The 14,732-nt window shown below is 47.8% G+C and overlaps 1 protein-coding gene across 8 annotated transcripts in view; it reads right to left on the bottom strand.

Moving 5' to 3' along the window:
• AK8 (adenylate kinase 8) overlaps positions 1–14,732 on the bottom strand; it is a 152,548-nt gene that overhangs the window by 101,218 nt on the left and 36,598 nt on the right. For 7 of the 8 annotated variants that reach the window (XR_008656462.2, XM_055270589.2, XM_055270587.2 and 4 more), the window contains 2 exons: positions 1,514–1,595; positions 896–967 (listed from right to left, as the gene is read on the bottom strand). Coding sequence is in view for 7 of the 8 variants with exons in the window: in XM_055270589.2 (XP_055126564.1) it covers positions 896–967; positions 1,514–1,595 (154 nt within the window). In the remaining variant the exon portion in view is untranslated. Of the gene's footprint in view, positions 1–191; positions 232–895; positions 968–1,513; positions 1,596–14,732 lie in introns of those variants that run through there. The other variant, XM_055270593.1, reaches the window with a different exon arrangement.

Here is a 14,732-nt window from a genome sequence, read left to right as displayed (position 1 = left end):
GCCTGCCTGGGGTGCTTGCTGTCCTGGAGGCCAGGCCCTACAAATTCCTGGGGTGTGGCTGACCACAGCAGGACACCGTTGCTCAACACCAGCACTTCCAGCTACTCTGAGCCTGCTCTTAACTATTATTCTTGTTACAATACAAGAACAGGACCCAGGGCAAGGGCTGCCGTGAACTTCTGAGCACTTACTCTGTGCCAGGCACTCTGACAGGCACCTGCAGACTCCCATTTCATCCTCACAGCCATCCCATCACCCATTAGGTTGGTATTTTCATCCCCAAGTCCAGATAAGAAAACTGAGTCTCAGGTATCCCATGTCTACAGCCAGAAAGGGGCAGAGTTAGGGATCCACAAACCCAGGTCTATCTGCCACCACAGCCTGAGGCCCGGACGATCAAGGGCAGTCTCGTCTCCCCGCATCCTCCTGCCAGCCCCTTGCTGAACTGCCTGGTCTTCAAGGCCCAGTTCAAGAGCCCCATCCCCTGCAACACCTGTCAATTCTCCTAGGTAATGCTCATGCCTCTCACTCCTGTATACATACCAAAGAATGAGAGGTGTCGGGGGGCACATAATTTGTCCCAGGGAGAGGCAGACATGTCCCCTGGCTCCTGTGTGGGCCCCAAGCCCAGGTGCCCGGCATGACCCCCCACACTCTATTCTGGTTCTGCCACAAGAAAGTCTCCTCCTTTAGCCTAAACAGGCCTCCCTTTCCTCATCTACCAGAATGCACCCTTGCCAGTGTCTTCCAGCTCAGAGCCCAGGCTGTGGCAGCCTTCCTCGTGTCCCTCTGTGGGTGCCCAGAGCAGAATGCAAGCTCAGGAAATGGTAGACGGCTGTCATCACCATGGTCCCTGAAACCCCCTGGGGCTGGGTGGGGGTGGCCGTAGCCATACCTCCAGTTTGAGGGTCGATTCTCTTCCCCAAGTTTCTCTCGATCAGGACCGTATCTGGAGCACTCAGCACGACTGGGCAGAGAAGAAAAGGAGAAAAACCAGGCATGTCGGGCAGCAGGTGCCACACATTCGAATATCACAGACCAATACCTGCTTTAGGTTTTTTGCTTTTCTGTATAATGACATTAAAACAACAATCATCTTCCGTCCCCATGAATTCCTAACAGAAAGGTCTTCTCGCACCCAAACACAAAGAGCGTAACATCGGGACAGAGCAGGGCCCATGACGGAAAGTTCTGCCGGTTAACAATTTCCCTCGTCACAGATAACGCCACGATGGGCATCTCTGCGCGCACTGGACGCTTGCATAGCATTCTAGTTGATTTCCTTCTTGAGACAAGGAATCGCCAGGCTGAAAGCAAAACCCCACTTTTCTTAAGAACCAGCCCTGAATATATTTAGCTCTGTGAAAAATTCAGCTGTGCTGTCCTCTTCCTTGCTGGGTCTTGGATGGTGCCTGGGCCGAGGTCGGGAGCAGGCGGCATGAGCGGGGCGCTCACTGGCCACCCCTTGGGGCTGCAGCTCTGGTGGGCGGGGGGACCCTTTGGAGCTACTCACTGACGTGTCTGGGGGTGATCCCTAGGGTCTGGATCCTCAGAGCCTGCTCACGTGTCTCGGGGATGCCATCCAGAATCCAGCCCTAGACAGAAGATTCAGAGAGGTGCTCATCTGTTTTGAGTTTTAGATTTCTTGGAATTATTTTAAAAGGAATATAATAGCTTTATAGAAAGACTAGAACTTTTAAGACAAAAAAAAATGTTTCTGATAGCTACTTCACCCTTCTTTAAAAACTACTTTGTAATATATTATTTGATTCCCTTCCGAATCATATCTTGGTGATTATAATCATAACATATATATTTTACATCTTGATTTTTTTTTTTTTTGAGACAGAGTTTCACTCTTGTTGCCCAAGCTGGAGTGCAATGGCACAATCTTGGCTCACTGCAACCTCCACCTCCTGGGTTCAGGCAATTCTCCTGCCTCAGCCTCCCAAGTAGCTGGGATTACAGGCGTGTGCCACCATGCCCGGCTAATTTTTTGTATTTTTAGTAGAAACAGAGTTTCACCATGTTAGCCAGGCTGGTCTCAAACTCTTGACCTCAGGTGATCTGCCCACCTTGGCCTCCCAAAGTGCTGAGATTATAGGCGTGAGCCACTGCGCCCGGCCTACGTCTTGATTTTTTCCACCACACGATAGCAACCACAAGCATCTCTTTGTATCTGCACGGCTCCTCATTGTCCACATTATCAACGGCTGTGCAATGTCCCACCAAGAGAATGTACACAGCCACTTAACTATGCCCACAAATGAACACTGCAACTGTGAGCAGTGTTCACTGTCATAAATAATACCTCGATGAACATCTTTGTGCATCTAGCGCTTTCCACATTTTGGATAATTTCCTAAAGAGAGTTTCTGAGAGATTCCTGAGACTGGGGTGAAAACAAAACCCCGCTTTTGTTTTTATTTTCTGCCCCATATATCTGCAGGAACACCCCACTTTTCTTAAAAACAAACCCTGGACGATGATTCCGGTTTCTGCTCTGCGGCTAACTTGTTATAGGATTGAAATTCCTCACGCATCAGCCCCCTCTTGGTACAGCTAGGAAACTGGTTTAGAGGTTTATTTTTACTATTTGTTTATAGAGATAGAGTCTTGCTATGTTGCCTAGGCTGGTCTTGAACTCCTGGGCTCGAGCAATCCTCCTGCCTCAGCCTCCCAAAGTGCTGGGATTACTGGCATGAGCCACTGTGCCTGGCCTTTACTAACTCTTTAAATCCAGTTGTGAAAGTAATATACAATCATTGTACACTGTGTGGAAAATACTGAAAAGCTGAAATAATAGTAAGAGTCACTGGTAGCACCTCAGACCCAAACAAGCCACTGTCAACATTCTGGTATATCTCCTTCCAAGCAGCAAGTACAGGTACCTCTTTTCCTGGCGGCTGGGGGTTGTGGGGAGGGGAATCACACTGTACACAGTGTTTGGTAATCTGTTCTTTTCTAGCAAAAACATTTCTTGAACTTTTCCCATGTCACAAAGTACTCCTTGCATAGAAGTTTTCACAGCTGCCTGGTATTGTATGAATTGACCTGATGTTAACTGATCCCATATTGTTGCTCATATTGCTCAGTTTGATTCCAGTTTTCCACCACTATAAACAATGTTGTATATGCATCTCGATGCCTATCAAACATCCTCAGATAAATTTCTAAAAGTTGATACCTTCTTTTATGACTTTTTATATATTTTGCCACATCGCTCTACAAAATGGCCCACCAGTTTATGAATCCAATGGCAAAGCATCTGTTTCCTTGCCTCTCTGCCAATGTTGGGCATTATCTAGGGGGAAAAAATCTGTCCAGCAAAATACAGTATACCACTGCTGCTTTAATTTACATTTCTTTGATCATTAATGAGGTTCAGTATTTTTTCCATATGTTTGTTAGCTATTTGGATTTTTTTTTTCTTTTCCAAAATGTCCATTTGTGTCATCTATCTACTTTCCCCTTGGGGTTTCATCCTTTTATTTATTGACAACAGCTCTTTACATATTAAGAACGTTAACCCATTTTGGCAAACACTACCACAAACCCTTTGAGGCAAACTATGTTGCCAATATTTTCAGCAGTTTGTCTTGCAGCCTTTTCATTTTGTGTGTGGTGTTGCTTTTAACACATCAGTTTGTGGCCAAATCAATCGCTGCTTCCCTCTTTGGATTCTGGCATCAGTGGATGCATAAAACACCCTCCCGCCTGCAAAAGCTGATACATATTCACTTGCCTTTAAATTGTGTTCTTGTGTTTTTACTCTTTACATGTAAATAGTAATGATTCATGTAATAGGGCTCCATTCCAGTTTGCGGATGATATAGGGCTGTGATCTAATCTGTTTCCTTGTGGCTCACTACCTGTTCCAAACTCTCCCACAATACAGCCTATCTTTTCCCCTCCAAAGACACTTATCACAGTCTAAATGCTAACATGACATTGGCTCTGGCCTCTTTCTGCCTGTAGATTGTTAAATTCTTTTAATTTAACTGTTTAAATTGTTGTTTTATAAGTTATCATAATGTCTAGTAAAATACGCTTTCCCTTTTTTTTTTTTCAAAACAAGATCTTTCGGGTAAACATTAAAAATATTTTGTCAAGTTCCCAAATAGAAATTCCACTAGGATTTTGGAACAACATTAAATGTGTAGATCAATTCACAACAAGTTGACATTTTTACACTATCAAGTCAACGCATTATTGTCTCATTTGCTTAAGATGTTTTTTTATGTCCCTCAGCAATGTTCACATTAAACAATATCTAAAGTCCTTTCAAGTCCCGTGAGTCTAGAGTTGCACACACACACACACACACACACACACACACACACAGACACACACAATGTAATGCTTTAGACTTGATGTCCAGGTAAATTAGTAAAGGGAGCTTTGGAAGAGACTGAAAGAAAGCAGCGAATTGCTTCAAGTCTCCATTTTGTAGGAAGCGGGGTCGGGCAACTGGGAGTCAATGCTGGGAGCCCCCGCTTGCTGTAGAGCCCTCCCTCTCAGCGATAGTGAGACTCAGTTGCTCTAAGGTCAGAGGATGGACTGACATGGACGGACTCAGCCTCCAGGTCACTCACGTCCACACCACCTGATCGACAGACACAGTGTGGGCGATGGTAAGAGATGTCTTTCTTTAAAAACAAACCAAAAGGTGGTCTGGGTGCAGTGGCTCATGCCTGAAATCCCAGCACTTTAGGAGGCCAAGGCAGGAGGATCGCTGGAGGCCAGGAATTTCAAACCAGCCTGGGCAACATAGTGAGACCCCCCCACTCTACCAAAAAAGATTTTTAAAAATTAGCCAGGAGCGTTGGTGCACACCTATAGTCCCAGCTACTTGGGAGGCTGAGGCAGAAAGATCCCCTTAGCCCAGGAATTTGAGGCTGCAGTGAGCTATGATTGTGCTATTGCATTCCAGCCTGGGTGACACAGTGAGACCTTGTCTCTGAAAAAAAAAAAAAAAAAAGCCTGCATTTCTTCAATATTAAAATGTTTAGGTTCCAGTAGCCTCCACTGACAGTTAAAAAAAAAAAAAAAGCTAAACAAATTTACAGCCTAAAGACTGTTGGAAAAATCCAGCAAGCTTTCATTAATTTCTTGAATTATACAGGAAGACTCACAGCTACGGAACCCCTGGTTTCTAGAACTAATGAAGCAAAAGTGCAAAAACAATTTTTAACAGTCTTTTGCTCCCTAAAGTCCTTGTTATAGCCAGCCAAGCGCCAGGCTGCAGCTCTTAGAAACAGCAAACATCTCTAGACGTGAGCAACACCAGCAGAACCAGGAGACGCAGCGTCTGAGAGCTCCCTCACAGTTCTGGAAGCCGAACCAACATTTTCTGAACTTTAGCTAAATTCATACCCCCTTATTTTTCCTTTATTTGGACGGGGAGGAATTGTGAGCCCATTGATTGCTGCTTCTAGTACAAGGGCTGGTAATTCTGTTTTGAGTCCCATTTTGAAGCTGGAAGGTTGGAACTCCGTCTTTGCTCAGCACTGAGAAAGGCCTCTGCTTTTAATATTGCATTACTGAGCAATCATTATAATCTCACCCATAAATTTGCAGCAGGTATCAGTATGTGGTCCAAAGCTTTTAGAACTATTCAGGGGAACAGCTCTCACTGACTTTTCACTGGAGAAAGCGGGACTTCCAATTACACAGGAAAAGTGCAGCAAAATGAGGAACATCTCCCTAATTAGCCTGGCCTCACTGGAGTGTCATTCTGGTGCAGATGTGAAAATCTAAAAGGAAGAAGGTGGGGGGCTCTGGAGTGAGCCCTAGGCCACCAGCTCTCCAGGTCTGCTCTTTCTGAGTTGGGGAAGTGGTACGATCACCTGGGGACTAAGAAACAAGGTCCCCGAGGAAGCCCTCGAGCAGCACCCAGGCCCCATTAGAGCCACCCCGCAATGTACGGAGAAGGCAGCCATGGAGGCTCTTCCTCCCTGCGCCAGCCCACGCTGGTCCACACTGGTCCACATGGAAGGGAGGGCGCCTTGACCAAACCTCTGTTGAAGTAGGGTCTGTCCTACGGCATCCTCAAGATGAAAGCTGCAGGCTTGGTGCTCAGAAAAGATCTTCCTTCCCAGAACTCTTGCACTTAAAGGGGTTATTTGCCCAGCTGCAAAATGGGCTGCACGTTCACAGGGAAGCAGCAATTTTGGCTGGGAGGACTTCAATGGCTACAAATTCTGGCAAAGCAAGAAGTCATAAATCAGTAAATAGCACCCGACAACTGCCATGATGGGACATTAAGACATTTCCAACAAGCCTGTGTTGCGAGGTTCGCGGGTCTCACGTCCAGGAGTGGCTGGATGTGGAGGTATCAGTCAATCCCTAATTAGAATACATTATCCATCTTCCTGACACTTCAGTGAAATGTCTATTCCACTCTGAGCTGCAGCTTTGTTCAGAGCAGGTTAATTGATATTCTGATGCCTTCGCTCACCGTACCCCCGTGGCTCGGTTCTGTTTTATCACACATCAAAAAGGCCGTATGCTCAGGGCACTCCAGGCACCAGTGCAGAGCTGGAGGTCTGCACAGCTGCGAGGGGTATGGTATCACAGGAGGGACAAGCACTGAGCAGATGTCACAGATGAGAAAAAAGCAAAGAAAAGAAGCCAGCCAGCCTGGGGAACTTGGCGAGGCCCAGCAGAGCGCGGCCTGATGCGGTACGAGCCGGCCGGCTTTGTGCTAACACTGGCCTCTTTTGCCCTCCTGACTATTATTAAAGCGCAATTAGCAACTTCACATGGGAAGGCTCTGTTGCCCTCTGGGCCTCTGCCTTTTTGATGCGTTGCCTTTCCGTTCCTCCCCTCTCCTCCCAGGACCAGAGCGTGGGGCTCCCCTGGGTGTTTTCCCCAGTCCTGCCCCTGATCTGGCTCCCAGCTCTGACTGCAGACTCCACCGGAGGCATTCCCTTGGAGCTGCATGCGCAATCTCTGCAGTCCCAAGGAGGCAAGCTGAGGCTGAAGACTTGGACTTGATAAATCAGTTTCGCTCAGCTCCAAGTCTGAACCAGGGCAAGCCTCACAAGAGGCACCGCAGGCCCAGCGTTGCCTAATGAAATACTATGTGGTTTCCCAACATAGAGGAGAGAGATTCTGTCAGCCAGGAAGGAAATGCATCTTAAAAGATCCAGTCTGGGACAGTGATATGTTCTAAAGCCAACCGGTGAGAACAATGAGACTACTTTGATGAACATAAAAAAATTTGACATTACACTGTCCCAGGAGCAGTTACTTTGGTTTATACAAAAACATAAAAACCTTAGCCTGCCACAGAACCCTAGGATGCCTTCCATATTCAACTCACCTGAAAGATGACTAGCAAGAATTTTTATCTCAAAGTTGAATCCCAAACAATATGCAACCCCTGTTAGCACTGAACATGGAATGCATTGAACATTCCATGTGGAATACGTTAGTATTCCACATTCCACATGTATGACTGTAGCAGGAACCCGTTACCCCTTAACTTGCTCTGATTCCTCCACCTGATCAAGGTGAGGTGTGCCCAGGGTTTTGCCTGACCTTTTTCTGGGCAGCCTAACAGTGATTACGCTCTTACAATGCCGAAATATGCAGGAGTGATTTTTCTAAACAAACAGCATTGAATTCCACCCTTGATAATCAATGATACATGCATGGTATTTTTATACAAATGTGCAGATGCGGGGATATCATTACTCCTAGATGTGCAGCCTGCAGGCCAATGATCTCTAGGGTATGAAAACCTGGTAAAGCCCAAATGCAGGCATTCAAGAGGCACCTTTTTTTTTTTTTTTTTTTTTTGAGACGGAGTCCCACTCTGTCACCCAGGCTGCTGGAGTGCAATGGCACGATCTCTGCTCACTGCGACCTTCTCCTCCCGGGTTCAAGTGATTCTCCTGCCTCAGCCTCCCAAGTAGCTGGACTACAGGTGCATGCCACTACGCCCAGCTAATGTTTTATATTTTTTAGTAGAGACGGGGTTTCACCGTGTTAACCAGGATGGTCTCGATCTCCTGACCTCATGATCCACCCGCCTCAGCTGCCCAAAGTGCTGGGATTACAGGCATGAGCCACTGCGCACGGCCTCAAGAGGGTTTTTATTGGTTCCAAAATAGTTTTAAAAATTTTAAATCAAATTCATATCAAATGTCTATGGTGCCCCTGAAGCCACTCCATGGAAGGAGACACAGTTTGAAGAACAAATTGTTCTGTCCCCAGATGGACCCGTCTACCCCAGCTCTGAGGTTGGCCCCAAGATAGCCCCCTGCAGAGATAACTCACTTTGGAGGTTCACATTTAGTTCTCCAAGTCAGACATGATGTGCTTTAGATGAAAGTAACAGACACGAATAACCCAGCATCCAGGGCCCATTCCCCTCAAACACTTTAGACCATGTCTGTGGTGTAGACCCACCTCTCTAGAAACAAGATTAGCCCTGGAAAGTATCAGTTTATTGTGACGGTGGAAAGCAGTGGCTTTGGAACCAGATGACCTGTGCCACAGCCAGTGTGTGACTTTCAACCAGTCACTTCATCCCCTGTGGCCTCATTCTCCTCTGCACAATGTGAATAATCAAAATCTAGCTCACAGTTGATGAAATAATTAAACGAGGATTATAAACAAACAGGCCAGGCACCATGGCTCATGCCCATAATCCCAGCATTTTAGGAGGCCAAGGTGGGAGGATTGCTTGAGGCCAGGAGTTCTAGACTAGCCTGGACAACACAGCAAGACCCCGCTTCTACAAAAAAATAAAAAATTAGGCCAGGCGCGGGGGCTCACACCTGTAATCCCAGCACTTTGGGAGGCCACGGTGGGTGGATCACCTGAGGTTGAGAGTTTGAGACCAGCCTGATCAACATGGAGAAACCCCTGTGTCTACTAAAAATACAAAATTAGCTGGGCACGGTGGCTCATGCCTGTAATCCCAGTGCTTTGGGAGGCCAAGGTGGGTGGATCACTTGAGGTCAAGAGTTTGAGACCAGCCTGGCCAACATGGTGAAACCTCATCTCTAATAAAGATACAAAAATTCGGCTGGGTGCGGCAGCTCACGCCTGTATTCCCAGCACTTAGGGAGGCCGAGGCGGGCGGATCACAAGGTCAGGAGATCGAGACCATCCTGGCCAACATGGTGAAACCCCGCTCTACTAAATATACAAAAATAATCTGGGCGTGGTGGCGGGCGCCTGTAATCCCAGCTACTCAGGAGACTGAGGCAGGAGAATCGCTTGAATCCGGGAGGCAGAGGTTGCAGTGAACTAAGATTGCGCCACTGCACTCCAGCCTGGGTGACAGAGCAAGACTCCATCTCAAAAAAAAAAAAAAGAATGGGAGAATGAGGAGTTGGCCCCCTTCTGCTCTGCCCTTCTGCTGTGGGTGCCTGGTTAGCTCTCGGGAACAGACCTGGCACCTCTGACTCTCTGCTCAGCCTGCGAAGAGAAGAGTGATGTGGTCGGTACTTCTGGGTCCAGTCCCGTTCCCATCATCTCCGTGCCTCTCCAATACTCTCTCCTGCTCCAAGGTCCTCTTGTGTCTGCTCAAACCTCAGGCCCTGTCCTGCATTTGATCATCTCTTTTTCCTCTTCTACTGCAGTGAGAGGGATCTTCTGAGGCATCACACATCCACAGAGCGTATCGGAACACACGTTCCTGTCCACATGGAGTGCTGCGGCTCTGTAGGCAGACACGTGGTCCACACATGCCCTTAACAAGCCCCTATCACACCAACCAACCAGCCACGGCCTCAGCATCAGGGTCTCTTACAGAAACACCCACAAATAAGGGGGCGCAGGGGGTGTGCTCACTGTGCTCTGCCCAGCACCTCATCAAGCCCTCAGAAGCCCTGCCTTGCCGTGATGAGGGCCATAAGTTTCCTGAGTGGAACTCAGACCTCCCCTTCCAATCCCCTGCAAACCTAACTGCATCTATATTTGAGGAACACACAGCCACGGCCTCAGCAGAGCTGTGGATCAATAAAACCACATGCCTTGGAGGAGGCAAGTGACATCTATAAACCTGTGAGTGTCAAAACAATGGCAAGAAAATCCTGTGTTCCTACTATCAGTGGGATGAAAGTGGTGTAATTAATGCCAGCCCAATGACACCACAAGGAGAAATAAAACAAACAGCTGGTGGTTCTGTGGACCAGCATCTAGCTCCTCCACTCCGTTAGTTTCCACTATAAAATACTGACTCATGTTATGGGCAGGGAAGCATAAATCTATGACCAAAGAGGAGGAAAAAAGACTACAGAAACCCACCATGTACATTCTAAACTTTTGGTTCCACAGTCAAAAGGAGGCTACATCCTCTCCCCCTTTACAGTGAAAGAACCAAGTTTCCATGATATTACATGAGATCTAAGAGGAGTCAACCTGGGAACACAAAATAGAATTTTGCATTTCATGTTCAGTAAAGGAAACACCCCCGGCCGGTACAGTCACTTTTGGGGCTGGGGGCCTGAACTTGCTTCCCACGTGCATCAGAGACCTGACTCCAGGGATCTGTGGACATGGTCAAGGTTCAGAATGGTCCAAGTTTTGTATTTGATGGTGGCATTCTTACTTTAGCTCCAGGAGGAAGATTATGCAGAAGTAGACATTTTGAACCTGATGCATTTCTAGGTCAGTTTTTCTTTTAGGTAATGTATTTATCCCTCCTTTGGGTGAGTCGGTGGGGCTCCTGTGCTACGGCCTCATCCGTAGAATGACAGCAGCTCTTGGAATCTGCCTGCTCCTGTCAGCCCTCTGTTCTGAGCCACCTAGAACATTTGCTGGTGCACAGCAGGTGCCCCAGAAATCTTAGCTGTTGAAAACATCATAGGACAGTCATGCAGGTTCAATGGGAAAATGCATTACAGTGTGACGTGGTGTTCGGCACATATCAGGTGCCAGTAAATGCTAGCTGAGCATTCTGTGTACCTTATTTTTTTTTTATTCTTTTGTTGAGACCGAGTCTCCATCTGTCGCCCAGATGGAGAGTGCAGTGGTGTGATCTCGGCTCATTGCAACCTCCGCCTCCCGGGTTCAAGCGATTCTCCTGCCTCAGCCTCCTAAGTAGCTAGGATTACAGGCGCCCACCACCACACCTGGCTAATTTTTGTATTTTTACTAGAGATGGGGTTTCACCATGTTGGCCAGGCTGGTCTCGAACTCCTGACCTCAAAAGATCCACCTGCCTAGGCCTCCCACAGTGCTGGGATTACAGGCGTGAGCCACCACGCCCGGCTGATGTGTACCCTTATCTTGATGGACCAATTCTGCTCTTCACCAACTGTGTCTGGGTTTATTTCTGGCCTTCATTTTCCTTCTTCCCTGTCTTTAACGTAACATGATCACAAGCTCAATGAGTCATGGGGCAAAGTAACATTCTTTTAACACACTGAAGCAGAGACTCGTTCATACTCCATTTAACCGATCATGGGTCCTGGTGGACAGGCTCTGTTTCCTTCCTATGCTTTTGCTGGGAGAATAGGAAGACTTCTTGAAGAGGTGCTGGGGAATAAGAGGCGATATCTAGAATGCGTTAGCCGGGATGCAGATGGGGACAGCATCCCTCCACAGGCTCCTGCTCAGCAGCACTGGGGAGGATGTAGCGGGCCTAGCTTTTGTTAGTCACAGTGTGGCTTTGACTCCGGCAGGGGCTCTGAGCCTCACAGTTAAGGAAGAAGAGGAGACACTGTGAACAGAATGCAGATTGAAGAGGTACCTCCCACCAGTTGAGCACTGTCTTAGTCCGTTTTTGCGGCTTATGACAGAATACCTGAAACTGCGTAAATTGTAAAGAAAACTTTTTTTTTTTTTTTTTTGCGGGGGGCGGGGGGGACGGAGCCTCGCTCTGTCACCCAGGCTATAGTGCAGTGGCGCGATCTCGGCTCACCACAACCTCTGCCTCCCAGGTTCAAGCGATTCTCTTGCCTCAGCCTCCTGAGTAGCTGGGACTACAGGCGCCTACCACCATGCCCAGCTAATTTTTTTGTTTTTAGTAGAGACAGGGTTTCACCATGTTGCCCAGGCTGTTCTCGAACTCCTGACCTCAGGTGATCTACCCACCTTGGCCTTCCACAGTGCTGGGATTACAGGTGTGAGCCACTGCGCCCGGCCCCAGTCACCTCTTAAAGGCAGTACTATGGCTCTCAATGCTGCCACACTGGAGATTAAAGTTCAACATGAGTTTTGGAGAGGACAAACATTCAAACCAAAGCAAGCATCAAGAAAGTAAATTCCTGCTGCAGTCACACTGAAGGTCCTTCCCTCACGGCCCAGCTCCATCTCCAAAGGAGTGAACTGACCATCCCACGTGCTTGGCTTCTTGCATTACGCTCGTGCTTGGCAACCTTTTGAACCATTCCTAACCTCCAGAGTGGTGGGACTCAATCCCAAGTGGAAACTCACACACACACACACACACACACACACGGCAAGTGAACAGGCATGAGGAAGGCAGGCTGCAGCTGGCTCAGAAATTTCACTGATTTTTTTCCTCAGGCACTACACTGAAAAGACTGCTCACTCTCATCCATCCAGGTATGGGGATATAATAGAACTCACTTGAGTGGTGGTTTCAAAAGTGCACCACAGGCCAGGCACAGTGGCTCATGCCTGTAATCCCAGGAATCTGGGAGGCTGAGGCAGGTGGATCACCTGTCAGGAGATCGAGACCAGCCTGGCTAACATGGTGAAACCCTGTCTCTACTAAAAATACAAAAATTAGCCAGTTGTGGTGGTACACGCCTGCAAACCCAGCTACTTGGAAGGCTGAGGTGGGAGAATCACTTGAACCCAGGAGGCGGAGGTTGCAGTGAGCCGAGATTGCGCCAAAAAAAAAAGTACACCATGATGTTGCTGGTAGATCATAAACCCATCCATAAAGTGTCCAGGACTGTTTTCTAACACAAAGTCCAGGTATGAAGAAGTAGCAGACTTCTACTCATAAGGGATCCTCAAATGGCCTTCACCCAGGTCATCTAGCATGTAACAAGCATCAACTGTAAGTGGACCTCCGGGCCGGGCACAGTGCTAAACGCTATGCTTGGATCGTCACATTTAATCAGAGACAGTGAGACAGCTGTTACTTCACAGCATCCACTGCAGCACCTAAGGCCATGCTGCCTGTCTGTGAATTACAGGGCGCTCTACATAGAAAAGCACTGCAGCCAAAGCAGGCTGTCCACACCAGTCCCTGTCTGAGTGTCCCTCGCTGCTGTCTGCCAGCCCAGATATTTGAGGGACGGCTCAGGTCAGCACATGTGAACCCGAGCCACGTGTGGAGCCCATAAAAATCACATTCCCGGTGCGTGAAGGCCTATGCCTTTTGATGAATAATAAAATTCTCCACACATGATGAGCCGTCATAATTGGGCACAAGTCTTTCCTTTGCCCCCTGCAGCGGCGTGGGGGTGCCATCCATACATGAAAACATTTCTTTTTTTCTTTGCCAGATATTTTCCAGTCTGTGATATTCCAAATGTCTGGTGCTGGTGACATAAAAATGCCTTTGTCAGAAGGCCTGGCACAAACTTGCCGAGTCCAGCTGAAGGCTGACCTGCCAGTCAGTTAGCCAGGAGCCTCTGCGTGGTGGCCTGTAAAATGCCACTGACGTGGCCTGTGGGACGTCAACCAAATTCCTTCCTCCATCTGGGCCTCAGTTTCCCTTTTCATAAGAGGTTTTGGTGGGATGATTTCTGTAGATGGCTTTTTTTTTTTTTTGAGACAGAGTCTTGCTGTCGCCCAGGCTGGGGTGCAGTGGCGCGATCTCGGCTCACTGCAGGCTCCACCCCCTGGGGTTCACGCCATTCTCCTGCCTCAGCCTCCCGAGTAGCTGGGACTACAGGCACCCGCCACCTCGCCGGGCTAATTTTTTGTATTTTTAGTAGAGACGGGGTTTCGCTGTGTTAGCCAGGATGGTCTCGATCTCCTGACCTCGTGATCCGCCTGCCTTAGCCTCCCAAAGTGCTGGGATTACAGGCGTGAGCCACCGCGCCCGGCCAAATGGCTTTTTAAAAGACATTGATAAGACAAACTGGGATTCATCCACCAGGTGTGATCACTTTTATGTTACACATTTATTTAATGTTTTAAAATCAAGCACCCTGGTGCTTGTTACAGTTGATTAGAGGAATAAAGGAGGAGGAGACAGGAAAATCTCCTGGCATAAGAGATCAGACTGGAAGACTGGTTCTCAAAAACCTGAACCCGGGGTCCCACGGGGGCACCTCCACCCTTAGGGTACAGTGCTTGAGCTTTCTCAAGGTGTAGGAGTCCGAGGCCAAATGGGAACCTTGAAAGCACTAATGATGGGAGTAATTTTAGAATACAAGGAGGAAGTCGCTAAACAGATCCAAAATTCACAGAAAACAAAGCTAGCACACTGGCCAAAACAATCTCCCCAAAGAAGCCGGAAAACAAGTGTGTTCCTAGTGTTGAAACCATTTTTAGGGCATCCGGATGTGACTGGATAGGGCTGCTGGATTTTAAACACCTTTCCTTCCTTGGGCCATGTGCATGTTGGGATAAGATTTCACTGCCATGGTGGTACAGAACTGGGGAATTATCCAAATGGCATTCGTTGATTCATTGACGGATTCATTCATTCATTCATTCATCCTATAAATATTTACCCAGCATGGAGTCTATGCCAGGTACCACATGAAAGATCTTGCATTCCTACTCCTAACTATGACAGTGCAGAGTTGGAGAGCAGAATGCTGTGAGCATGTGTAACAGGC

The sequence above is a fragment of the Symphalangus syndactylus genome, chromosome 3 (genome assembly GCF_028878055.3).
Source record: "Symphalangus syndactylus isolate Jambi chromosome 3, NHGRI_mSymSyn1-v2.1_pri, whole genome shotgun sequence".
NCBI classification, from domain to species: Eukaryota; Metazoa; Chordata; class Mammalia; order Primates; family Hylobatidae; genus Symphalangus; species Symphalangus syndactylus.
Note: the sequence above shows the minus strand (reverse complement) of the source record. Positions and strands in the feature narration are given on the sequence as shown.